The sequence below is a fragment of the Protopterus annectens genome, chromosome 16.part0 (genome assembly GCF_019279795.1).
Source record: "Protopterus annectens isolate FY-2018-M chromosome 16.part0, PAN1.0, whole genome shotgun sequence".
Lineage (NCBI taxonomy): Eukaryota > Metazoa > Chordata > Ceratodontiformes > Protopteridae > Protopterus > Protopterus annectens.
Window position 1 is genome coordinate 255,106,530 of NC_056750.1, and position 26,349 is coordinate 255,132,878.

General features: G+C 38.9%; 1 protein-coding gene across 1 annotated transcript in view; it reads left to right on the plus strand.

Moving 5' to 3' along the window:
- LOC122790396 (extracellular calcium-sensing receptor-like) overlaps positions 1-26,349 on the plus strand; it is a 138,222-nt gene that overhangs the window by 82,331 nt on the left and 29,542 nt on the right. Inside the window, exon 4 of the mRNA XM_044057917.1 lies at positions 16,098-16,221. Coding sequence (XP_043913852.1) covers positions 16,098-16,221 — 124 coding nt within the window. The remainder of the gene's footprint in view (positions 1-16,097; positions 16,222-26,349) is intronic.

Sequence of the window (26,349 nt, forward strand, 5' to 3'; positions counted from 1 at the left end):
CCCCCCCCTTCAGTGACCCTGAGAATCAGGCCATTGTGGAAGTTTTTAGGCAACATGGTGCCTTTCTGCTTGAGAGAGGAAATGGAGATATGTCAGGCAGAATGCAAATTTGGCAGCAGATAGATTTTGATGTGAATGCAGTAGACAGCCACTGCAGGGCATATGATCAGGTGCACCATAGGGCTTCTGACATGATCTCATCAACATGGAGGAGAGCAGCTGCAGTAGCCAGTGATCGGATAGGTAGCTGGGGGGGGGGCTGCTGCAGAGCAACCACTAATAGCAAATGAAGAGTTCCTGTCCACTTTTAGTGATCCAGACAGCTCACAGTAAAGTGTAAACCAGCATGTCTTTGACATTGGTGCTACTGTTTCAGGGACAGCAAGTGTGCCCCAGGAGGAGCTTCCAGGTAGGCTTATGTATCTCAACTGTTAAATATTCTTCTATAATAAAATATTTACAGCAATATGATAGTTTTGTTTAACAAGAAATTGGTTTGGGTGTAACTGTAGATTGCTACAGTTAACAACACATTCTGATTAATTACACATGGGCGTAGGTTGGACCTGTCATCCAAGTTCTTGTTGAAAGTATAGTTAATGGACATATAAAGGACAAAATATTTTACCCCCTGTGTTACTTTTAGCTGTGATGATATTGTATTTACCTTTTGCTTAACTAATTCCAGGACCATCTAGCATAGGGAGCCTACAATCATCTGCACATGGTAAGCCAAACAGTGCTATGTCAGTTCTAATGAGCAGTTCAAAGACGCATTTATTTTTGTGATGTGGGTGTCAGGAATATTGTGTGCATTGCTGTACTGTCTGTAATAGTGGCACCACTGTTAATTTGTTAGCATCGCTTGGACTATGGTAGTATAGGTATTACTTTTTTTGTGTGTTTGTTGCTTACTATCACAGGTGATCTTCACAGTGAAAGTGTGGAACTCCTGCCACCTGGTGTCAAGGTGTCAGCAGATTCTCAAAAGGATGTTGGCCAAACAGGGGAACAGTTAGGGGGTGCAGAGGCTGAATCTGACACTGAGGTTGACATTCAGCCATCCCCTGTAATTCCATTGGACACAGCCATTAGGCCTATGCCTACCCATCCCAGTGAGCCCTCAGATATTGGACAGGTGGAAGCTGAGACAATCAGGGAAGTGTGGTTACTGCAGCTTCAGTGCCTGTTGACTCTGGCCATAGTCAAAGTGTGGGCAAAGTGCAATGCAGGAGTGCTGTTAGGGATGCTCGGATGAGGCCTGCTGTCCATCCTCTACCTGATCCAGGTGTGTCTTCTTGTGCTACTCAATGTATGTTTAAGGCCATCATGGAGGCACAGGCATGTTCCAATAGGTTCTCCAGAGAAATACTTAGGGTTGTAGATGTGTCAGAAGCTGACATGTGTGACTGCCTCCACCGTGTTGCCAATTCAATGTATCGGATAAATGACACATTGGAATGGGCAGTGTCTGGGATGGAACATCTGCTGGAAGGAGGATGGCATCCTCAGCAGTGTAGGTCAGCCACATCATCTGCTATTAGCTGATTTGGCCATGCTTGATCATGCTCCCATAATGGTAGCACTTCCACTGCTCCATCAGTGGTTGAGGTGTCCACACCCACACATGTCAGGCCATAGGGTCATGCTCCTGGGCATCCTCGTGAGGGGAGCTTGTCCAGTAGACATCAGTCACATTCAGTTAGAAGCAGTGTATCTGACTGTGGGAGTGGACATGCCAGTGCAACACCTGGCAGAGTTAGTTCTCATGGTCAGGTATGACAATGATGAGCTGCCACCTCTACTATGCATTGCTTACACCTGTCCGACATACCAAGTCATAGAGGTAGTACAGAGCTTGGTTGTATTCATGCAGACACACACCATTTTCACCTTTAGGACCCATACAGAAACACACAGCAATTACATGGTTCAGCTGTGAAGCTTAAAGCTCATTTTGCCTCACTGGCCATTTGTTACTTTATCCAAATGTCTGCCTACTTCTCTTTCTTACTCAAACACACTCACCGACCTTTTGTGTCAGCCTAGGCTTCCTACTCCCCCCCTCCACTCTGTGCAAGTGATAATAACTATGCCATACCCCTGTTTTCTATCTTTTGGATTCAGGAATAAATAAGCTTTGTGTCTGATGTTCAGGGTGCATAGCTGACTTAGTATATATGCATTTGTGATGTTGAATTGGTAATTCTACCTTTGACTTATCTTGGTCTTAGAAAGTTAGACAGTTGATAGCATCAAACCTTTTTTGCATCAGTATTGTTAATGATCTTGTGAGGGTTGTGAAGTCTGAAACTGAAATGTCTCATTACTTATTAATGTCTCTCTTTAATGATTTTCCAGTACAAAAGTATGGTGTTAAACTGAGGACATTTGGTGACCTTCAGTGCTTTTGAGAGGTATGACTGTGTGAATCTTTAATGTCTGAGGCCTACTATTTGATAATGGACACATATAAGTTATATAAGTCTATTCTGTCACATATTAAAGTCATTCCTGTACAAATCACCCACCTTTTACTTGCTTACACTACCAGGTAACAACTTGCAAGGGTATACCATTCATTGGTATTAGTACATAATCCATTCAAGGTTCAACACTTGAGTGTATTAGTACATAATACACTCAAGATTCAACACTTGAGTGTATTAGTACATAATACACTCAAGTGTTGAACCTTGAGTATATTATGTACTAATACACTCAAGTGTTGAACCTTGAGTGTATTAGTACATAATACACTCAAGGTTCAACACTTACCTTGCAAATCCAATAGTTGCAACAGGTTTAATTCAGGGCTGACTCTGTATGATGCTAGCAGTACACAGTCATTGCATGGGCAGGTAATGGTTGCGAGTGTTGCCTGGCATCAATGTTACTATATGTATGTGCACAGGAGGAAGGTTTTAGCCCCTTAGGTGGTGAATGAGTGTCCTGTACATTGTCTCTTAGCCAATGCGAGGGCATACTAAGCACACCTACATATGCCTACACCCACAGCAGCTGTTAGTTCCCCCTCTGACTCCTCCCTTGTTTGTGGCTATGGTGACTTTGCCATTGGTGGTGGGGTGTGTGCCCTTTCCCCTTGTTGATGCTGCTGAAGCTGTTTTTTCAGGATGATGTTGTGTAGCATGACACATACTATGAATATTTCAGTACAGGTAAGTGGATTGTACTGCAGGGCTCCCCTAGATGTATCTAGGCACTGGAACCGTGACATCAGTAGCCCAAATGCATGGTCTGTGATATTTCTGGTATGAGCATGTGCCTCATTATGGAATTCTTCAGCTGGTGTGTGTGCATTTCTGATGGGTGTCATCAGCCATGGTTCCAGTGCATAGCCTGCATCCCCCAACAAATGACCCTGTGGGATACCCCCCCCCCCAATGAACATCTGATACAGTTGGGAGGTGTGCCAGATATGTGAGTCATGGTAACTGCACTTGTTGCCAGCACACACATTCAAGATGATTCCCTTACATTACACATGACTTGGCAGTTAATAGAATGGAAGCCCTTTCTATTTATGCAGTGTCTTCCCCATTCCCTGGGTGGTGCCTTAATTTCTATATGTGTGCAATCTTTGGCACCCAGTACTTCAGGGTAGTGTGCTACAGGGTAGAACATCTGCATATTTCTGGCTCTGTCCTCAGGAGTATGGGGGAACTATATGTGGACCCTGGTATGTTGCAGCATAGCATTCAGGAAATTATGGAGGACCCCGGATGCTGACACCTGTGACACCTCCAGCATGTCCCCTGTTGGTCTCTGAAAGGTACCTGTAGCTAATATTCTGAGTGCTACACATACCTTTATCTCCACTGGTATGGGCTCCCCTTGGTTTGCCCTGGCTCTGAGTTGAGGACAGCAAAGGTTGCAGAGTTCCTGTAGTGTGTCTCTATCCACCCTGTAGCGCTCTACAATTTCCACCTCATGCAGATTGTGATAAGTTAAATGGGGTCAGAAAACTCTTCTCCATCTTGCGCGGTGTGTGGAGCTGCTTACTGAATCTAAAACAGTGCACTACCATGTGGCATCATGACATGCACGCAGTGTAAGTGGACCATGTAGGCTTTATTGAATCTTGCCTTGGTCTATTAGCAACAGCAGCAGCATACACTTCAGCCTGTTGCACATAGACATGAATAAAGCTGCAGCAGCCCCTAACATTCTTTCTGTGTAAATTCCTTTCCGTGGCTGTATTCCAATAGGTTTTGTAATTTGCTGGGAAAAAGCAGCACTGAGTCTACATGGTTGATTTATAGCTTGTTGAATAGCTTCTCTATCTTGGATTGGCTCAGCTGGTTATGCTGTAATTAGGATACCATGGTGTTTACCTTGTTTGCGCGGTGTGTGGAGCTGCTTACTGAATCCAAAACAGTGCACTACCATATGGTGTCATGACATGCACACAGTGTAAACGGACTGCGTAGGCTTTATTGAATCTTGCCGATAAACTATCATTTTTAAGTAAAATTTGAGCTATAATAGTTGTTAAATTTATTTTAATCAGTAATATTTTCTCCCTGAAACTGACTATTCAGTTTTTTAACCATTAAGAATGTAACTCACATGTTGGTTATATCATCCGTTTCCATATTAATATTTAGCTTTGTAAGTACTGTCCTCAGTCACTCTTTCCAGAACATTTTTTTTTTTTTTTTTTTTTTTTTTTAGGAAATCTCTCCCTGGAGTGTCTACAGAATGCTTTTTTATATCTGTTGACTGGTTGCTTTTATCTTTGCCACCTTCTCCTGCCTCCAGTTCTTCTTTTCTTTTTGCCAGTTAATCTTATGTCTGTTAAGGGTCTGTGAAGGTTTTTAATCCAAGTGGAGAGAAGACTCACAAATAATGCATTTTAATATAACCTCTAAAAAAGTTTCATTTCTCTGCAGAATCTTATGAAAGGAAGAAAAGCGTTTCTATCAGTTTGTGTTAGTAATGAAAACTATTTATTCACATAAACCCCTCTGTCTCCATCTAGTTAGTGTATTTCTTTCTTCCCTAAAATAAAATGAACTTTCTCTTTTAACTGGTATATTTGCATTTTAATGAATATATGCTTTTGCTGCTTTCTCGCTCTCAAATTAGGAATATTTACTCTATGTACTCTTTCTATTTTAATATCAGCAATAGAAAGCCCAGTCCATACGCTGAGGCATTTTCTTATAAGGTCTTTACAATCCTCCCTTTCAGTATGTTCTAGTTTGTTCTAGTACTGCTGTAAACCTCATACTGTCAAGGTGTGACCTGTCTATGAGTACAGACATTTTTTGTGCAATTTGTTCATGTTTTAATGACTGTTAACACCATGTTTTCTTTTATCTCCATGTCAGCAGTTTGCATAGCAGTTATTTCTCCTGAATGCCTGATTAAAACATCTATTTGTTGCAGCCTTCTGTTATTTTTCTCTATGTATTCCAATAGGGAACTACTTATCTTGAAAATCTCAGAGTGCATTTTATCAAATTTGCTCTCTAGGGTGAGTGAGGAATTTTCTCCAAAATTTGCATTTACCTTCTGTTTTTCCCACCTCTGTTCTACCATGCTACTTTCAGAGTTTCGTTGGTACTTAATAGGCTATTGATCTGTGAGGATCGTAAGAAGCCTAACTTTACATTCCCATGGTAGATTTTACCCCTTAGATTTTCTATATGAATAACCCAGAAGCAGGCAGGGCAACGATATACAGTATTGAGACATTTATTTATCAGGTTCATGGATGCTAAACCAGGAGTGAATTTGTGGTTTCCCATCCATTTATCCAATTACATTTGAATTTAATAAGAGAAGTACTTCACTTTATGTGGAGTGAAAAACAGGCCCACAGAAGAGGTACTCTGTGATATATATACTTATTCCTCCAACATGATTTACTTTTGCTGTAAAAGAGATTGAGGTCCCTTGCACAGCTGTTCATTTATTTATTTGCCATTTGTTTACCGGGAAAGTCCATTGGGCCAAAAATGAGCCCATTTTCAACGGAGGCCCGGGGAGAAAAGCTCCTAATCCAGTGTTACAATACAAATCACAGTTTTATAGTACAGTCATAGTCTATACTTTATACATAGTTCATTAATAAAAATCAAAAACAGTTTGTAACCTATATGCATATTTAACAGTGGAAGTAAAAGCAGTTTGTCACTTTTACTTAGTTTACAGTGTGAAAGGAACAAGGACATAGTGTACTGAGGATATAAACATGAGTTATGTACATATTTAACGGTGTAAATCGAAGCAGTTTGTTACTTATACCTAGTATAAAATGTGAAAGCAACAAGTATATAGTATACTGAAAAAAAAAATGACAGGACATAAAATAGTAAAAGTATATAGGAGTCTGCATTAATGGAGCATAATTATGTAAGAATTAAGAGCAGGTATTGAGGAGTAAAGGACCTTACAATTCCATGTTATTTGGGATGAGTAAGAGGCAACAGAGGAAGAAGTGAAATATATAACAGAGATAAGAGTTAGGATGAAACAGGGTGATGTAGAGTAGGAATGTAGTAAATGAAGTCAGGTGGAATGAGAACAGGAGCATTCCCAATGAGAAGAAAGGTATGAGTGAAGCTGTTTTTTAAAGGAGGAAAGGTTGTTGATGGTTCTAATTTGTGACGGAAGGGAATTCCAAAGTCGTGCTAGAGAGAAAGATAATAGAAGTATCCCTAGGGTCCATATAGGCTTATATACTTCTAGAAGGTTTTGGTTGTTGGACCTAAGAAGTCTGTTGGGCTGATGAATTTTGAGGGTGGAGGAAAGTGTAGGACAATGTAAAGGTTTGAAGATGAGCTTATGGGCAATAGAGAGCTGAATATAGGAGAGATAGTTAGGAAGTTCCAACCAATTCAAGAAGTGGAGAGCCTTGCAGTGGTGGGAAGAGGATTTGGATACAGTAGCAAACTTAAAGATTTTATTATAGCAGGAAGCAAGCTTAGACTTTAGAGAGTATTGAAGGTTGGTAAGAAGAGGGGCACCATACATATGAGAGGGAATAAGATAAGTGGTAGAGAGGTTGTGCTTGGTTGAAGAAGTGAGATAACGACCACGGCAATATAACATGCCAAGTTTTTGATGTGTTTTCTTAATATTAGTTTGTATGTGGACATCGAACTTTAGTTGATCATCAGTAATAACTCCTAGAAGCTTTGAGTGGGGAACTATTTTGACTGGGGTCGAGTTTTGACTAGTTATGGAAAAAGAAAGCTTATCTATTTTGAAAGATTTAGAAGGGGTAAATATCATGATTTGGGATTTTGAAGGGTTGAGGGCAAGGTGATTATTCAGCATCCATGCCTCAGTACAAGAGAAGGCATCTTGAGTAAGTTTCAAAAGTGTGGGTTAGGATGTTGCAGAACAGATTATGGTAGAGTCATCGGCATTTTGGATTAGCTTAGCATTTGGAATACAGTGATGAAAGTCATTGATGAAGATGTTGAACAGTAGGGGGCCAAGTATGGAACCTTGTGGGACACCTGTAAGGGTGTGGAGGAAGGAAGAGATATAATTTTTCTATTTGACTGCTTGCTGTCTATTTGAAAGGTAGATGGAAAACCAGCTGATGGAGGAGGAGGAAAGATTAAGCTGAGAAAGTTTGGACAAGAGAAGGGTATGAGATACAGTATCAAAGGCTTTGGATAAGTCTAAAAGAAGGGTAGATACAATGTTGCCAGAGTCACAAGCATGATTAACGGTTTCTAGAAAAGAGAGGAGGGCAGTGGTGGTGCTGTGTCCTGGTCTGAAACCATGTTGTGTAGAGGTCAGCAGTTGGTTGTCTAAGATACATGGTAGGAGGTGAAGGTGGATGCATTTTTGAAGAATCTTAGAGATGGGAGATAAGATGGCTATAGGATGGAAATTAGAGATTTCAGTATTGTTGCCTCCCTTATGGAGGGGAATAATGAAGGCTTGTTTCCAGAGGAGGGGTATATAGGCTTCTTGGATGGAATGGTTAATTAGGATAGAGATGGGAAAGGCAATGCCATCGTTGGCTAGTTAGAAAAAGTTATATGGAAGTTCATCTGGGGCAGTTGAACAAGGGTCCAGTTTTTGCAGGAGTTTTTTATGGTGCTAACAGGAATAGGTTTAAAAGAAAAAGGGAGATGATGAGTAACGGTGGAGTTGGAGAGGGTTCGGGTTGTGGAGGGAGATGGGGTCTTGCCTGTTACATTATTAGTGAAAGATTTGGTGAGTTTGACTACTGAATCTATAAATAAAGAGTTAAATTGTGTAGCCAAGGATAGATCAAAAGAATTAGAATCTGGGCAGGGGTTCTTCTTTTTTCCAGGATGGAGTAGGGCAGAGATGCTGTTCCAGAATTTCTTGGGATTTGATTTATAATCATTTTGTAGTACTGTGTAATAGGATTTTCAGTCTTTGGAAACTTGTTTTTTTACTATATTGTGGAGTTGTTTGTATTTCCCTAAGGAATTGGGAGTTTTATGTTTTTGGTACTGTTTCCATAGTTTATCACAGAGACGCATAAGGGAGATAGTTTCTTTTGAAAGCCATGGAGTAGTTTTGGATTTGACCCTTTTAGATCTGAGGGGGGAGAAGCTGTTAAGGAGGTTAAGAAAGGAGGTATTGAAGTAAGTAACAGCATTGTCCAGAGGAAGGGTTTTTAGAGGGTTCCAGTTCATGAGTTTTAAGGAGTTAGAGAAGGTCTGAGCATTAAAGCTTTTCAGACAATGGACTGAGATAATATTATGATGTAGATGAAGGGATGAAGGGGTACAACGTGCAAAGGCAGGGAGATGTCACTAAGAGAGTCAGATAAGTTTCTGCTGTCAGAGATAATATGGGGTGGGAAACTAGTATCCAGTCTAGAATACTACCTGAAGTATCATCTTTTGTTGGTCTAGTGGAGGGATTGATTAGTTGGGTGAAGTTATATAGGTTTATATTCTGAGAGTTTGTGGGGGAGTTTATGGAGGCTCAGTTGATATTAATATCACCAAGGATTATAGTCTTGTTTTGTATGTTAGATGAGATCCAGGAGAGAATATTCTCAAGAATGGGAATATTTCCTGGGGGGATGTATAGTGTGGCTATGAATATGCTTTTCTTGTTATTAATCTTTAGGAGGGCCAAGGTTACCTCAGCTGTAGCAAATTGAGGTATAGCTTTAGTATAGGGGGTAACTGTTAGGGAAGATGAGTAAAGTAATGCTACTCCACCACCTTTTTTATTCTGGGTTCTGTCCTTTTATAGTTTGTGGGAGTGATTTCAGGGTCTTGCTATCACTGGACTTGCAGATGTGTAATAGGTCTGACAGGACAGGGTCTGATGAGTTTCTATATATGAGGCAGTAGTTGCTTCTCAGCTTGTATGATTCTGAGATGACAGACAAGACTTTGTGATGATCTACACAGTTTTTCGTGATTCAAGCCCTTGATTTTTATTTTTGTGAGAAAGTGTTGTGATCATTTCAATTGTGTCAAGTGTTTGGATAGTTACATACAAAATGGGGCATTATATTTGGCACATACTTACCGAATCAGGCTTTACATTCAATGAGTGACTCAGTGAGAGTTTAGTATAGTGGAATGATTACATCTCTGGACATTGACACCATACCTTTAGATATATAACCTTTGCAAAAAAAAAAAAAAAAAAAAAAAAAGGACTTAGTTAAAATAGCAGATTCATGGTGATCAACAGACAGCTCCTCGGTTGACATAGGTTCCCAAATCCCTAACTATGGCATCAACTTTCAAGGGTGTGTTGTCAATGTGAGAGTTACAAGAGAAGGTATGCCTGCCAAAGGACACAACTGCAAATGTCTTGGCATTTAATTTTAGTGCATTGTTGTGACACCAGCTATTTGTTTAGTGAAGACTATTTTTGGAGGATTTTGGTGACCTCTGTGGGTTTATGATAGCACCAGTTTTACAGTTATCTACAAACTTGCTCAACCATAAATCCTTTAACATTTGCTTTGATCTCCATGACGTAAATGCCAAAGAGAAGTGGCCCAAGCACTGAACTCAGGGGTACACTGCTAGAGACAAGTCTTTTGGAGAAGGCAAAGCTGTCAAGCCTAATTTCCTTGGTTCTGTTTGTGAGACAGTTTGCTATTCAATGACTTACATAGGGATTTACATTCTACTGGGAGATTTTATCTATGATACCTGAGTGTGGGATGGTGATGGATACCATTGTTATGTTGAGATAAGCAATGTGTATTGATCTACCCCTACCCATTTCTTCTTCTCAAAGAAGCCGACCAGGTTACATAGGCAGGATCTACCTTTGAAGAATCTGAACTGGCTTGGGTTGAGAGTTTGTAGGTTACTTATGTCCTTATTTATTAATTCCATAATAATCATTTCCATAGCCTTAAAAATGAGGCTGGTCAGGATTATGAGCCTCTAATTACCCTAGTCCATTGATGCTTCATCTTTGTGCAAGATTATGACTGTTGCTGTCCTCCATTCATCCGGCACAGCCTGTTTAGAGGCAGATGTTAAATAACACCTGTAGGCAGGCTGACAAGTAATGTTTCAGGCTGATCAGTAGGCAGTCTGGTATGTTATTCAGCCCCATGGAGATAGTGCTCTTGGCACTGAATAGCACCTTGAGGACTTGTTCTTGGGAGATTTGGGGAGGTTGTAGATTCAGGTATGTAATCTGGGAATACAAAAGGGGAAATGTGGTGAAGTTTGAACTAAATCTGTCACTAGCTGATGTCTACATCCTCTGGATCTGAGTATGTGAGATCCTCTGCTATTAGCCCTGTGCAGTATTGGATATTGTTTTTGGGTTTTCTAACATATGTAAAGAAGGCTTTGTGGTTATCCTTCATTCGGGTAGCTGTTTTTACCTCATATCTGGCTTTGGCTGATTTGATCAGGATCCAGAGTTCCGTGATAAGTTTAGCAAAAGCACTATTGGCATCTTCAGAGTTAAATTTAGTTTTGCTTGCAATCACCTGTCTTCTTTTATTATATAAACTGTTTATATTAGGGATAAACCAAAGGTGTTATTTTTAAATGTGGCATTGTATTAACTGCTGAGAGGGACAGATGCAAATATGCAGCTATTTACATGTGCATAGAATTTGCTGGTAAAGAATTACAAATGTGCAGTAAGGTCGTCAAGATGGAAGGCATTTTGAATTTAGCCAGGTCATCACTAAGCTTTAGTAGATTAGCCTTGGCATAATTCTAAATATCAAAGTGTTGGAGGATGCTTCTTGATCCTTTCTTAAGATGAATGTGACTAATCTGTGGTCTGATTTGAAAAGAGAGAAGTTACTGTTGTGGGGATCAAAGCCACCCCATGTTGTTGAGGACCAAGCCCAGGATTCTATCACCAGATTGGAGTGTGGACTAACTAGTTCATAGAGTTTATATTGATGAAATCCAGAAATTTCTGGCATTCATGTTTGAGTATGTTTAAGTATCCCAGTTAATGGAGGGATAGTTGAAGTGTCCTAGAATGGTGTTTGGCTTAATGTATAAGGACTCCATATGGGTTAGGTAAGAGATATGGTCTGGGGTGGACATAGAGGTGGTTCTATCGTTAGCTATGATAGGATAAGGGATTTTGTTAATAGTAAGTTGGATGTGAAGGAGTTCCAGGTCATTATATTGACTAATGAGTCTGGTGGTGAAACTTTTTTTAAAGAATATAGATACACCACTACCTTTAGTGCCTTCATCTAATGCAGTGGGCATGAACATGTGGCAGGCATTGAACCCCTGCACTGATGGATTGCTCTCATTGGTCTTGAACCAGGGCTCTTTGATGATGCATATATGAATATTTTCCAGGGTAAGGAGTGCTTATAGAGAGTGGAGTTTTTTCTTAGAGCTCCTAGCATTGAGCAGCAATACTTTTATGATATCTGTGTTCTGTTTTGTTATGTTGGAAGTTTTAGAAGACTGACATTGCCTAAAAAAGGCAGTAGAGGGGTGGGCAAGGATTTAGCCAATATATAAAGGCTTTGTGGGAATAGGTACAGACCATTCTTGGCAAAGCAGATAGGACTGCCTACCATCTCCTCCCAAGCTGACATATATTGTTCCCAATTAGAATGACACCAGAAGCTAAGCCACTTGAAATTAATAATCCTTTGTATGTATTGTGGCATCATTCTTGGTGATGGTAGACTGTTGCTCCAAAGAAAGGTTCATATCAGCCCCAGGCACATATTCTGAGACCTCCATCATGCCTCTCTTCATATAGTCCAGAGAGGTACATCTCATGTAATTTACACCCATGTACAGTATGACCGTGTCATATGTGTACTTGAGGTGTAAGAACCTGAGTGCATGCATGATGTAGCAAAACCTGGCACCTGATAGGTAACTCTATCCTTGCACAGCCTGGTGAGTGGTGCATCAATGTGTCTCACTATGGTGTTACCTATGACTAGGATATTGCAATGTGTGTGGGTTTGCCTTATGGGCTTTTGAAGTGAGCTAGGTTCATTCTTAGATGCATGTTTTATGGTGAGTGTTGTCTGTGTTGTGTGTTTCTGAGATTGCTGAGGGCACTTGTTTCTTAAGTTACATTTAGGATGCCTTTGTGACTTAGGCAGGTTATTTTTAAGAACCTCAGCATATTTAGGTCATGCCTTTGGTCTGAACTGGATATAATTGTTTTAGTACAGTGCTGTACAGCACTGTCATCTACATATTATGTGTTGTAGTCTTCTGTGAGAGCTTTGACTCCAATAACTTATATAACTATGTCTGTTAGACACTGAGCCTGTTTAAGTAGTAGCTGATTTTCATTAAACATGAGACAAGTGCTGTATTGTCTCAGGATGCACATTTCAACCAAGCTGGATACAGAGATGGTTGGAAAGTGCAAATCCATGGCTCCAGGTATACTTACTAATGTGGCATGAAGGGGGAGTAGCTCCTATGAGGTTGGGAGTCAATTACTGGAGGTGCTATTTGTTTGGCAGTAGAAATACTGCTGGTCTGAACACAGCCGATCTCAGCTAGGAATCAATGATCATTTGCTTTTACTCTCACCAGAAGCAAAAGAGTAGCATTAATCTCAAGCTGCTTCCTGAGAAATAATATTAACCCAGATGTGCTGGATTCAGTACAATTGCATTAGTCTTCTCTTGAATAGAACATACAGCAGCTGGATAAAACAGTAAGCTACGCTGCACAAAGACCCTGAAGAAGTTCTCACCAAAACTGTAAACTAACCACTCAGTGAAGTCCAGTACAAACTGCCCATTTAGAAACCATCAGGAATCAATGCCACTCTGCTCCTTAATACACACTGCCCATTCAGATACCAGCAGGAATCAATGCCACCTGTTACTCAATACACACTGACCATTCACATACCAACAGAAGCAATGCCATGTGCTCCTTAATACACACTAACCATCCAGATACCAGCAGGAATCAATGCCACCTGCTCCTTAATACACGCTGAGCATTCAGATACCAGCAGAAATTGATGCCACCTGCTCCTTAATACACTGACCATTCAGATGCCAGAAGGAAACAATGCCACCTGCTCCTCAATACACACTAACCATTCAGATACCAGCAGCACTCCTCTGCTCCTTCTCCCACCAGAGGCAAAGTAGCAATATTAATGACAAGCTGGCTCCTAAGAAGGAATTTTCAGGCTTTGCGGTAATTGGTAATTTCTAGGAAGGCTAGGAAATAATGTTCCTCTGCTCCTCCTCTCATCAGGAGCAAAACAGAAGCTGATTCCTGAGAGGCAGTTCCTAGGCTCTCTAGTAATTGGTAGTCTAATCCTAGATGTTACAAATTTTAAAAGTAAGACAGAAAAAGGGATTAATCGTATCCTCTGAATATTGCAGTGTGCACTAAATGAGAGGGATGGTAGGAAGTAAAAGCTAACTCAAGCTTTAAGATAATGGGAAATCCTTCTCAGTTAGATATTTAAGTGCCAAGTACAATGAGCAAATGAGATGAGGCTGGGAGGAATTTCTTAGGTCCATTTTATAGTAAAAGCTGACATCTCAAAAGCCACCAAGTTTAAATCATAGCAGGAGGTAGGTGAATGAGAGGAAAATAATGGAGTCACACACCAGCAGTCTAACTGCACTTGCAGCTAAATAAGAACACAACTATATAGGAATACAGCCAAATTAGAAAGATTTCTCACCTCCTTCCTCTAATTAACTAGACTTTATTCCTCTTTAGTCAGTGAAAGGAAAATTATTTTTTTCTAACTGACCCTAGCCAAGAACTTTTAAAACTCCAAGAAAAAAAAATAAGGTAAACAAAATTTAAAATAAAACAAACTGTAATATAATAAGTGCAAAGATAAAAAAAAATATGATTGATATTCACACAGTCAAGGGCAGTTTTTGTTTTTTGTTTTTTTTTTATATTTTTTATTATGACTGGGTCTAAATCAATGTTGGGTGGGATAGAGGATGTCATTGTCTATGAGGTATACAGTAGTTTGGTTTGCAGAGAGTTTTCTAAGATTTCAGTGTAGGGAGAAAGGATAGCAATTGGCCTGTAGCTTTAAAGGTCTACAGAATTTTCATGTTTGGTAAGGGCAGGATTTAGAATTTTTTTCCACATTGCTGAAAAGTAGTTTTCTTGAACTGATCTGTTGATTAATATGGATACTGGGAATGTTATACATCTGCAGTGATTTTAAGGTATATTAATTTGATGAGAATTTTTTGATTGTAGTGGTAGGTAGGGGTGGTGGTAAGTTTTAGTGTAAAGCTATTTTTGTGGATGCCAGAATGTACATATCTATTTTTTGGGAGGGTGGTAATGTTACTGGTGGATTTTTTTTTGTTTTAAACAAAAACAACTTTATTGAATTATTTCTTATGAGACAGACAATCATAGATTTATATTAATGAAAACAAATCATACTGACGTATTTTCAGTTGCAAGCATTATATATCACATACAATTGTTGCTTGTAGATTTTATGAGTTTAGTAAAAGTTTGGCTGAAAGTAGCACCACCAGCTTCAACACTCACTTCATCCAAACTTTTATTAAACTCATAAAATATAATGTTACTGGTGGATTTTATGAATTTCATAAGAGTTTGGATGAAGTGAGTGTTGAAGCTGATGGTGATAGCTTTTGGGGGTGGTTAGGAGTGGTGGGGTGGTTGTTTGGTTCTGCCAGGGTGTATAAGTTTAGTAAAAGAAGCCCAAAAGGTTTTGGGTTGCTTTGTTGGAGTTTTGAAGTGCAATGTAGTTGTTCTTTTTGCCAGGGGTGACGTTACTTTTGGTGAGGTTGTATAGTTGTTTGAAAGTTTGGTGGCTCTGTTGTGTCTTCTGTTTTTAATCATGTTGTCTAGGCTTTATCCCTTGTGTGCATTAGTTTTTTTGTTGTTGTTTGCATTAGCCATGGGGCAGGATTTGCTTTTACTTTATTTTTTCTTATGAGAACAACTTCATGGAGTACACTGAGAAAGAACTGATGGAATTCTAATTGTGATTCATCTAAGAGTAGTTTTTTAGCGTATTGCAGTTAAATGATTTAAAAGTGGTAATGAATGCTAGCATATCAACATGAGCTTTATTTTAGTAATGTGTATTTGGGAAACATATGGGGTGGCTATCAGCATAGGTTGAAAGATGTTTACTAAAAAGTGTGAGAGAGAATACCAGTGAATTTAATTTTGCTAGGTTCAGATGTTAGAATCAAGTCTATTAGCTGAGTTATTGTTTGATTTATTATATCAGGTAGGTGTGATGATAGGTTGTGTGAAGCCAGATACATTTATTGATTGCTGGAGTGGGGGAATGATGACTGAATTGCAATCTATGTTACAGCCATCTAGGATATATGTTTTCTGGGGGAATGTTACTAATGACCCAAGAGATAAAATCTTCAAAGGTGGAGGTGTTGTTACCTGGTGGGTATTTTCTTAGTGTTTGTGTTTCTGTAGGTCTCTACTGATATTTCTGGTTTCCTTCCTCACTCTAGAAACATGCTGGCTAACTGTACAAGAAATACAGCATGTGTTAAAATTACATAAGAGCAGTGAAAAGTGTTTTTCATTCAGCTTGAAGTACTTTCCCGTCTCATGTTGTTTCATATAATTAACCAGCTTTATGTAAATAACCTGCTTCTTCTTGCTGTTTTTATTTAGGTTCCAACTTCAGTCTGTAGTCAGAGCTGTCAGAAGGGCTGGAGGAAGATGCCCAGAAAGGGGGAGCCACTCTGCTGCTTCGACTGTGTTGTGTGTTCGAGAGGGATGATTGCAAATCAGACAGGTGAGTACACCTGCAGACAAGCTGCACTAGACACTGAGAACATCAGAATAATTCATGATGCAAAAATACCATCAGCTGAACTTGTAAAAGTCGATCCCAGAGGGTTAGCAATTTGCCTGTGATACAAACAGGAACTGCTGAAAACACAGGTATATATTTCAGAGATTACCCTTTCTCTGGAATAGGCTCCCCATCCATGTGAAACAGAGTTCTCCCTCCCTAACTCAGTACAAGTGTAACTTGGACAACTGGGTGAGGAACTGGAAACTCACACCATGTTTGGCACCTATATCTCTAATGGACATAGGCAGCCTGTAAACATTTCTTCTCCCAGGTCCCTGCTTACAATACCAAGAGTACCAGGACTTATCAAAGATTCGGGATACATGGCTAGGTTTAAAAAGGCCCCAGTGGTCATTAGCTTAGTACACACCTATGATCCTTTGAGCCTATATGTAATTGACCCAGACTATACCCAGGTATAGACATACCTCAGCTTAAAAGACTTTAAGCAACTAATTAAAAGCTTTACAAGATTCAACCCTAAACAAGGAGACAGCTCCCTAATAGACATTTTAATTAGCAATATCACTCACCACTGCCTGAATGTCTCTATCCTTCCTAATTGCTTGAGTAACCAGTTTACAGTCATGCCAGTTTGGTCTTTAAAAATGACACAATCCCCTCAAAAAGTGGTAGCCTGGAGGTCTATTCCTAAATATAATGAAAATGATCTATATGGTGCATAAAGATATCAGTTGGAACCAGCTATATCAGGAACACACCCTGACCTGGCCTTATCTTACTTACAGGTTCATAGGTAAGTACTAGGCTAACTACCCTTGCAGGCCATTTTAAGCCTAGACAGTTTCCCTTTTTGTGCCCGAAATAACCTGACCCATTTGGTTATAGATTGGCCTTACCCATCCCATGGTCGATAATTATATATTATACCCTACTGAGACTGGGATCATACCAGAGATAATTTTAAGGGACCCATGCATAGGATAAAGCATTTAGGAGCTGCCTCTGTCCATTAGTAGCACCAGGGGTTGTCATGCGGAAATTTTTTGTTTCCAATACATAGATCTAGGTAGTGCTTGAAAATGGCCAGGCATGAAATTTGTTTTATGAGGCTGGGGCGTCTTTTCCAGAGCAGCAGTATCTGCTGTGAGATATGCCTGTCCCTCAAAAACTGTTCTGATGATGTTGCAGAAGAGGTTTAGATCCCTATACCAAGTATTTCTGATGCCATTTGACATACTCATGTGCAACAAATCCATCAATAATGGGTCGGAGGATGCCTTGTATGCCAAACACAGATCACCTCATAGCTGTCTGTAGGATACCAAGTATAGTGACAGGCTTTGAGTCACAACATGTAGGGCATGTTGTTTAGGCCTTTTATCCTTTTAGTAAGGTATCTCTGTGGGCGTTCCAGTTGTTGCATATGTCTGAACAGATACATGCTGAAGGGGTCATTATATTCAATGACTGGCCTAATGAGAACTGAGTAAAGGGGGCAGTGACATTCTTAGATCTAGAGAAAGTGCCTTTGTTTATATGCTGTGTGATATAGCAGGACATTCTTACAACAATGGACACATATTTGTCAAAAGTTAAACTTTACTTAACAACTTTCTGAAATCCAAACAATATATGTCTACAGATCCTAAGATGCTTTAGAAGACAGGCCTGTCCTTGGATTACTCACAAATTTAATAAATTGTTAAGACAAAGTAATGATGCTTGGAATAAGTGGAAAAAATCAAACTGGTATTAATTTGCATCAAAAATTTTAGACCTTAGAATTTCACTTTGAATTACAACAAACTCTGCTAAAGCAGCATATTTTAGGGACCAACAAACTGGGGTATCATGTACCTTGACACAGTTTTGGAAAAATATCAAATCCTTAACATGTCACATTACTGATGGCACCTCTAGTCAAACCACATTAGATGAACCACCTCTTTCCAATGAATGTAAAAGGTAATTACACACAAGTATTGCCAAAATTCTTAGTCAACCAATTCCTATTCCCATCTCTTCACAGTCAGCCATTACTTCATACAGCAGCATCAACAACCTCCACCATATTCTGCTGTACTAATACACCCTTTAGCCCAACACTGTCTGACTTCTTACTTTAGGCAGATCTCTTCCAAAAGTGTTTACAATCACTTGATACCACAGTTTTATGTACTCTTCCTGTCTAGGACCCTCTCTACCAAAGAGGCATCTGATGTAGGTCTTAGGTGCCTCCACAAGTGGTTGGTTTTCCTTAGGTGTGATTTTTCAAGCCTGTGTCTTTTTCCCTGCTGCTATGACATGTTAACCCCTGGATTAACACAGTGGGTATTACTTGTGGGATTGCCCCATACTACTTGGAATACAATGCAGTGCAGCATGCCTTATGCATTCACAGTTCAGTACAGTACCTTTGACTTGCATAGCATGTGTCAGTAGCCTGTCTTATGTTTGGTGGTGAAAGGGGGAAGTGTGGCTTGAAAGACGTGTGATGTGTGCATCATTAGATTGAATCCTGTCAGTATACTGTCACCTAGAACATTTTTTTCAGGAAGCCAGGATATTGGCAGGTATAATCATGCTGTTTGGGGTATATGATACAAATATTCCTAGGTTTGTAGGCTCACAATGGTGTATGACAGCTGGAAATAGTATGGATATCCATTCAAACAAATCAGGCTACCAGGAGCATTCATATCACTTTCTTTTATTTAACAAACAGTATAAAACAATAAAAAAATAGTAAAAAGTAAAACATATTAAGCAGTTTCAACCTGTTCAATAGGACTTCATCAGAATACTTTAATGCATCACTTCCTTATTTTATAATGATAACTCCTTACCTCTCATTGCATTAAAGAGAATTACCTAATAACTAAAAAATCAAAGCAATTAAATTCCTAAATTTAATCTTTGCTATTATTCTAAAAACTACAACTAACACTCATCCTTAAAAATGTTTAAATATTGACATATATTAAAACGGGTCTACTTTAGAACGACGAATGTTTGAAATATCGAGCGAATATTTCAAACCTCAATATTGCTATTTTTTTTTGCACTACAGTGTGGATCAGAATATTTGCCCTTTCCTCACTGTAGTGCGATCTCTGAGTTGGACTATATATTTAGCGGGGGGGGGGGGCACAGCCCCCCCAAAATAGCAATTTCGAGTTTTGGAATATTCGCTCATATGAGCGTTCAAGACACTGATCATTCATTTTTCTGACATAGACCCATTACAACATGTAGCAATAAATATTAGTCTTGAAAAAAACTGCGAAACATGAAATACTTTGTTAAAATAATCATCCTCTATGCTAAAAGACAATACTAACAATGAGAATGTTAATACTATTTTTTCAGAAAATATTATTGCAAAATAATTTACCTATTAAATATCTGACCCATGCATTACAATGACAATGCTGCCCTACACTTTAAAACACCACCAAAAGATATCATTTCATTCAAGCCAAATTTACCAGTGGGGTTAGTTTTCAGTTACCATTTAATTTTTTTAACCTCTAACCAATCTTTCCATGGCCTCCATTTTTCATCCAATTTTACATTATCTACAATAGAAAATGTAAAAGTGTGACCTTTTTATTTTTAATATGTTTGTATAGGGCATTAAAATGATTATTTCAATATTTTTCATAAAGTAAATAGACTGATGTTGGATATTAAGAATAAAAAAAAGAAGAAGTTGGATGGGGATAAAATGGAATATGAAAAATGTCAGGCCTACACTCCTCCCAGTAAAAATGGACAGGGTCAGCCAATAATTGAGTATAATGATGGCCCCGTGAAGGGTGACAATAATGGTAATGGAGGTGACCAAAGCAGCCAGGATATTCCTTTGTATCCCTGTCCCCCAAGGAGATCTGTGAGTATAAGGAACATGAACATCCAGAGGGGGGAGACCCACTTTGAGAGGCAGCCACAAGGGAGAGGGACCCGGAGCTGGAATTACCAGTAATACAACAAGAGGGCTAGGAGAAATGGGCAGTACAGGAGATAGGCAATATCTCTATTATATTTAATGACCATGACATTTTAAGCTCTTCAATTTTAGTAATGTAGTTGTTAATAATGAATGGGCCAACTTATTTAAAAACGGCCTAACATTTGTATCACCTAGGAGAGCTAGGATGGAAGAAGTGCTGATAGATCTTAGATTATATACTAGGAAATTGAATTTGTGTCTTTATTTTTTAACACCAGTTTTAAGACTTATTGTTGGTCTAGACCAAGTATCTTTAACCCACCCCTACATCCTATGATACATCTTTTCAAGAACATTTGTGAGTACGATATAAGGAAGGGTTTATGTCATAACAACATAGAAGGGAATTTAAACCTTTCTTTGGATGAAAAAATCCTGTTACAACATGAACTTAAGGACAGGCGAATTAGACTAATGAAACTGGATAAGGGTGTGGTCCTGGTCATAATGAATACGAATGATTATATTAACAAAATGTTTACTATCCTGTACTGTGATATATATGAAAAAGTATCTATTCATCAGAAAAATATAGCTTATCACAAGATTGATAATTTGTTATATGATTTTCTGACACAGGGACAGATCACTAAACAGTAACATGATTTTTTTTTTTGAGGGTAGATGCACCAAGGATCCCCTCTATTTTTGGAATTCCTAAAATACACAAAGATTTGAATAATCCACCATTACACCCTATAGTGAATGCTAAATCATCAAAAACTAGTTATTTAGCCACATTTATTGACATTAAACTCAAAAAATCGATGATGTTTATTCGCCACTTATATAAGGACCTGTGGGATTTTTTAACTAGAAGTACTGACTCATTATATAAGGATCAATTGATTTTTGCAACTATAGACATTAAAGATTTGTATTTGGTTATCCCACATAAATTAGATTTGGAGTGGTTCTATGAATATTTATGAATGAATAGTGAACTGGATCATATGGATATAATTTTACTTAGAAGCATGATGGAAATTATACTTACTAATTTTATATACTTTGAGGGGCAGTTATTTTGTCAAATAACAGGTGTTGCAGTGGCGGCTTGTGCCCCCATATTTGCTAATTTTGTGGTGGCTTTTTGGTAACATAATTATTTATTTAATTTTCATTTTAATACATCTTGGTCCCTATATGGTCAGTTCCTGGATGACATTATTATATTTTGAGACAATACGGTGGACAGTTTGAAGGAATTATTTTCCTATATTAATGGTGCAGCAAATTTCCTGAAAATTACCATGAACTGTACTGGTGATGAGCTAAGCTATCTAGATCTTTTATTTTAAAAATAGGAAATTTAACAAATTTGAATCTACTATTTTTAGAAAACCAATCTATTTGAATTCACTGTTGCATTTTACCAGTTGGCACCCCCTGTTTCAAAAAAGAGCCTTCGTCAAGGGGCATATTGTTCAGTTAGCCTGGATGGTATCTCAAGATGAGCTAAGTTGAGTGGGATGTTGGAAAAGAGGGGCTACCCCAAGGCTTTTGTTAAGGTTATGGATAAGATTTTGTCCAGGTCAAAAGGCAGGATGAGATGTACCACCCCATGCCAGGTAAAGAAGATTTTGTTTTTTATAGGGAGGAACAGCAGGAGGGTAAGTTAGACTTGAATAGAGCCTTGATTTTGACAATTAATTTGGACTTTCAGGCTATTACGGATGTGATCAATAGAAACTGAGGCATTTTTTCTATAGATAACAGTTTAAGTTAGCAACTTGGAAAAGCACCCAGGGTTATTTATAAAAAGGAGGTATGTATTAAGAACCTCCTAGAGAGATTTAAGGAGGTAAATACCTCCCTGGGCACCAGGACCTGTGGATATTGTAGTCAGTGTCATAGGATTTTGGAAGGATGTTATTTTTTTATTGAAAGATATGGTGAGTTGTATATTACAGGTTTATATTACGTGATCAAACGTTTAGAAACTGGGACATATACCACCCAGTTACTTTGACTGTGGTACTTATATGTAATATACGGGTTTATATTACGTGATCAAATGTTTAGTTAGTTGATTAACTAAACATCGATCACTAAATGTCAAAGACTCAAAACCGCGGACGGCAATTTACACACAGAGAAACAATGCTGTTGTCCTACCTAAAAAAAAAAAAAATAAACACAAATGAAGTTCCCCCCAATGTGGAGGGCTGTGCCCCCCCGAACTAAATATACCAACTCCAAGATCGCTCCACATTGAAGAAAGGGCAAAATCCACGTAACAGCCAAACAACTTGTTTCCCTGAGTGGAAACTGCTGTTCGCGGTTTGGGGTCTTCGACATTTAGTGATCGATGTTTAGTTAATCGGCTAACTAAACGTTTGATCATGTAATATAGACCTGTATATTACATATAAGTACCACAGTCAAAGTAAGTGGGTGGTATATGTCATTCAGTGTACTGAATGTCCCAGTTTCTATATTGGTAAAACATAAAAGACATTAAAATTAATGATTTACCATTACTTTCATGACATAAAAAAGGGGAATGAATGTAAAGCCCTATACAAACATATTAAAAATAATAATGGTCACACTTTTACATCTTTTATTGTGGATTATGTAAGATTGAATGAAAAGGGGGGCCATGGAAAGATTAGTTAAAGGTTAAAGAACTTAAGTGGCAACTGAAAACTAACTCTACTGGTAAATTTGGCTTGAATGAAATTATATCAGTTAGTAGTGTTTTAAAGTGGAAGACAGCATTCTAACTGTGACATATGAGTCAGATATTTAACAGCTAAATAGATTTGCAATAATATGTTCTGAAAAAATATTATTATTATTATTTAGTATATATTAACATTGTCACATTGTCTTTTAGCATAGAGGATTATTATTTTAACAAAGTATTTTATGTTTAGGCATTTTTTTGCAAGACTGTAATATTTATTGTTACCCGTTTTAATATATCTCAATATTTAAACATTTTTATGGATGACTGTAGGTTATACTTTTTAGATTAACAGTAAAGATTACATTTAGGGGTTTAATTGCTTTGATTTTCGTTTTAGTTATTAGGAATGCTCTTTAACGTAATGAGAGGAGTGGAGTTATCGCTATAAAAGGAAGGAAGTGATGTCTTGAGGTATTCTGATGAAGTCCAATTGATCTGGACAAAAGCACTTAATATGCTTTACTTCCTACTATGTTTTTATTGTTTTATACTGTTTAATAAAACTAAGTGATTTGAGTGGTCCTGGTGGCCTGATTCGTTTGGCTGGATTTTTGGTTTCGTTCACGGGGTGTAAGTTGGTTACTAATAATATATATCTTACAAGTACTGTGGATGCACTTTCTTCTCTATTCTCTGTTTCAGAAATGTTCTAAATATGTTCACCTTTACCTGTTGTAATTCCACTTTTCAAAATATTTGTTGCCTTTACTGTAGAAATTTCAAAAACAAGGTAAACATCAGTGCAGAAAACAGTGATGTTTGCCATTTCAGTTAATTTAGATCAGTTTTCAAATCTGCAGTCAAATGAGATTTCCTGGAGAAAGCTGTATGACTCAGTATTACCCACATGCACACAGCGTTGTAATGTTTCAGTCAGCTTCACACATGCATGAGCAAATGTTATCAACCAGTGCTTTCTTTTGACTCATGTATATCCATGGACTGCTTCATACAACAATTTACAATCTCTCGGCTACCTGCAATGCCGTCAGTCACATCATTGGCATGACTCCCACTCTATCATCCTCACTTTCAGGAAAATGCCACCATTTTGATTACTGTCTGTGTACAACATGGATGGCGTCTATTAAACCCCACAGTAGACAGCCCAGTTGGGGAGAAAGAGGACAACATATTCCTATGCTGCACCCCACATGGTAGAGGAAAGGAACAGAAGCTGGCCAGAGTGGTACATATTAAAAAAGTAGATGTGTGAACTGACTTGACCAGTGACCTAAGCCAGGCATCTGGCACTTCAAGGTCAGGGTAAGATTGTCACTACAGATATGATGACTTGAAGGGGAGGAGGCAGCCGTACCAGCTTGCCCAGTAGGAGGCAGGGGTTCAGAGGAAATGTCTAGTGTTCTTCTGTAAGTATGTTTACCTTTTCTGTCACTGCTAGCCTTTTGTACTTGTAAGATGGCTCTGTTTCTATGTTGCTGCATACTCTGGCTACTTCTCTAGATTATACTGCAATTATATTTAAATTGGATTTTTATAACCTGGTTATTACAGAGCTCCATATTTTTCTGTGATGTATTCCTCTGCATGCCTATGTATGCAGCAAGATACATATCAATAGTTTATACTCTATTTTAGTCCCACTTGTTATGTCATGGGGGGTATCCACACAAACCTACACATTGCTGGTCATTCGACTTAGTAGCATGTACACAGTTTTTGACTGGTGGCTGCTTTGGAGGTATAATGTGTTTCTGGACATACTGCTCGGTTTACACTTCAGTAGTCGGCCCATACCATTATGTCCATACCCAGCCCTGTGACTGTGGCAGGACATTTACATAACCTGTGGGCAAGCTGTACTTCTTATTGTGAAATTATAATACCTCTGCTGTACTAATAATGCCTTTTTCCAACATGGGATGAGAGCAAAGCAAACAGGCACATGTATAACAATAGACTGAAACACCTGGTGCTTGCACCTGGTAAGTGCCTGTCCTTTTATTTCTCAGTTTTCAATTCATATTTCATAACTGTTATCAATTGCATTACATTCAAGTTTGCTTTTTTTCCATTTTATCACCCTCTGCTGGACCAGAACAGCCTTGGGCACCAGTGGTGCAGCCCACTGTTGCTGCATGGTGACAGATCTCCCCATGCTTTATAGCCCAGGACTACCTCATCAAGGAGACAAGGCAGTTCATTTTCAATGGGCAGTAGTGGAGGCTGTGGGGAGCTAGTACTGGAGGGATTATGGGGAACATATCAATGCCACCTGCAGTGAATGCAAGACTCACTGATCCAGCAGGGTCCAGACACAAAACCACTAGAGGCTAGCTTCCCTCAACATCAGAAACTGCCTGCCCTCACCCATCAGGCAAGGTTCCAATGACTTGTCTCTGGGCCAATTTGGCCATGCACCTGTCCTGTGTCCCTTTCATAACCCATCACCTGTGTTCCCATCTTATTCTCTCATAACCACCCTTTGTGCATTGCCCAGCATCCTTCCAAATAACAAAACTGTCAATCTTCTGCCTGTCCCCCTTTGTGAACCCTCCCTTTTGTATGGTGATGCATCTTTGTTATATACATTTTGTCATAACCCTTAAGTCTTTCCTAACTGGTATCCCTGTCCTTGCTTTCCTATATCATCTCTTCTCCTCATATACTGTAAGCCATAGGTCTCTATCTGCAACAAAACAATTAATCTACCTTCCTTCCCACCGGCTCTCACTCATTCATCTGTGTTATCCGTTGTTTGGAAGTGTCCACCAGAGCCTTATTGTTCTAGAAAACTCTCCTTTTAAGTTATTAAACTCCACTATTCTTTGCCTTTTACCATTGTCTTTCAATCAAGGCACTCAGCTACAGCTTAAGAAGCTGTAATAATGACACTTTTATTCTAATCAGACCATGTTTTGGTCTATTAATTGGTGGAACAACATTTTCAAAAATTAGTCCTGCTACTTGGAATTAGCTTTCAAATGTTCCACACAATCAGTCTTCATCTCCAAGTTAAAGGAGTATCTTTTTTTGCGAATGAATGAAGCTGTTTCTAGGATGCTGGCTGAAGTCCTCCTCATTCTAAGTGTTGCATTACTACCCCTATTTTATTTCTTACATGCAATTAATAACAAATGACAAATGACAGCAACGAACAACATAATGTATTATAGTATTGTATTTCTCTTTGCCTGTGAAAAGCCACAGTGGTGCAGTGGTAGCATTGTCGCCTCACAGCAAGAGATTCTCCCATTCGATTCTCGGCTGGAGTGCCTTCTTTTTGGAGTCTGCATGTCCTCCCCGCGGTTGAGTGGTGTTTGAAAGATATGTTTGAATGGGTGTGCCTTCGTGGAAGGTTGGGTGTCAGGCTGGCACCTTGGCACCGTAAAAATCTCCTGCCAATCATTACCGGACAAGAGTTCCGCTGTGG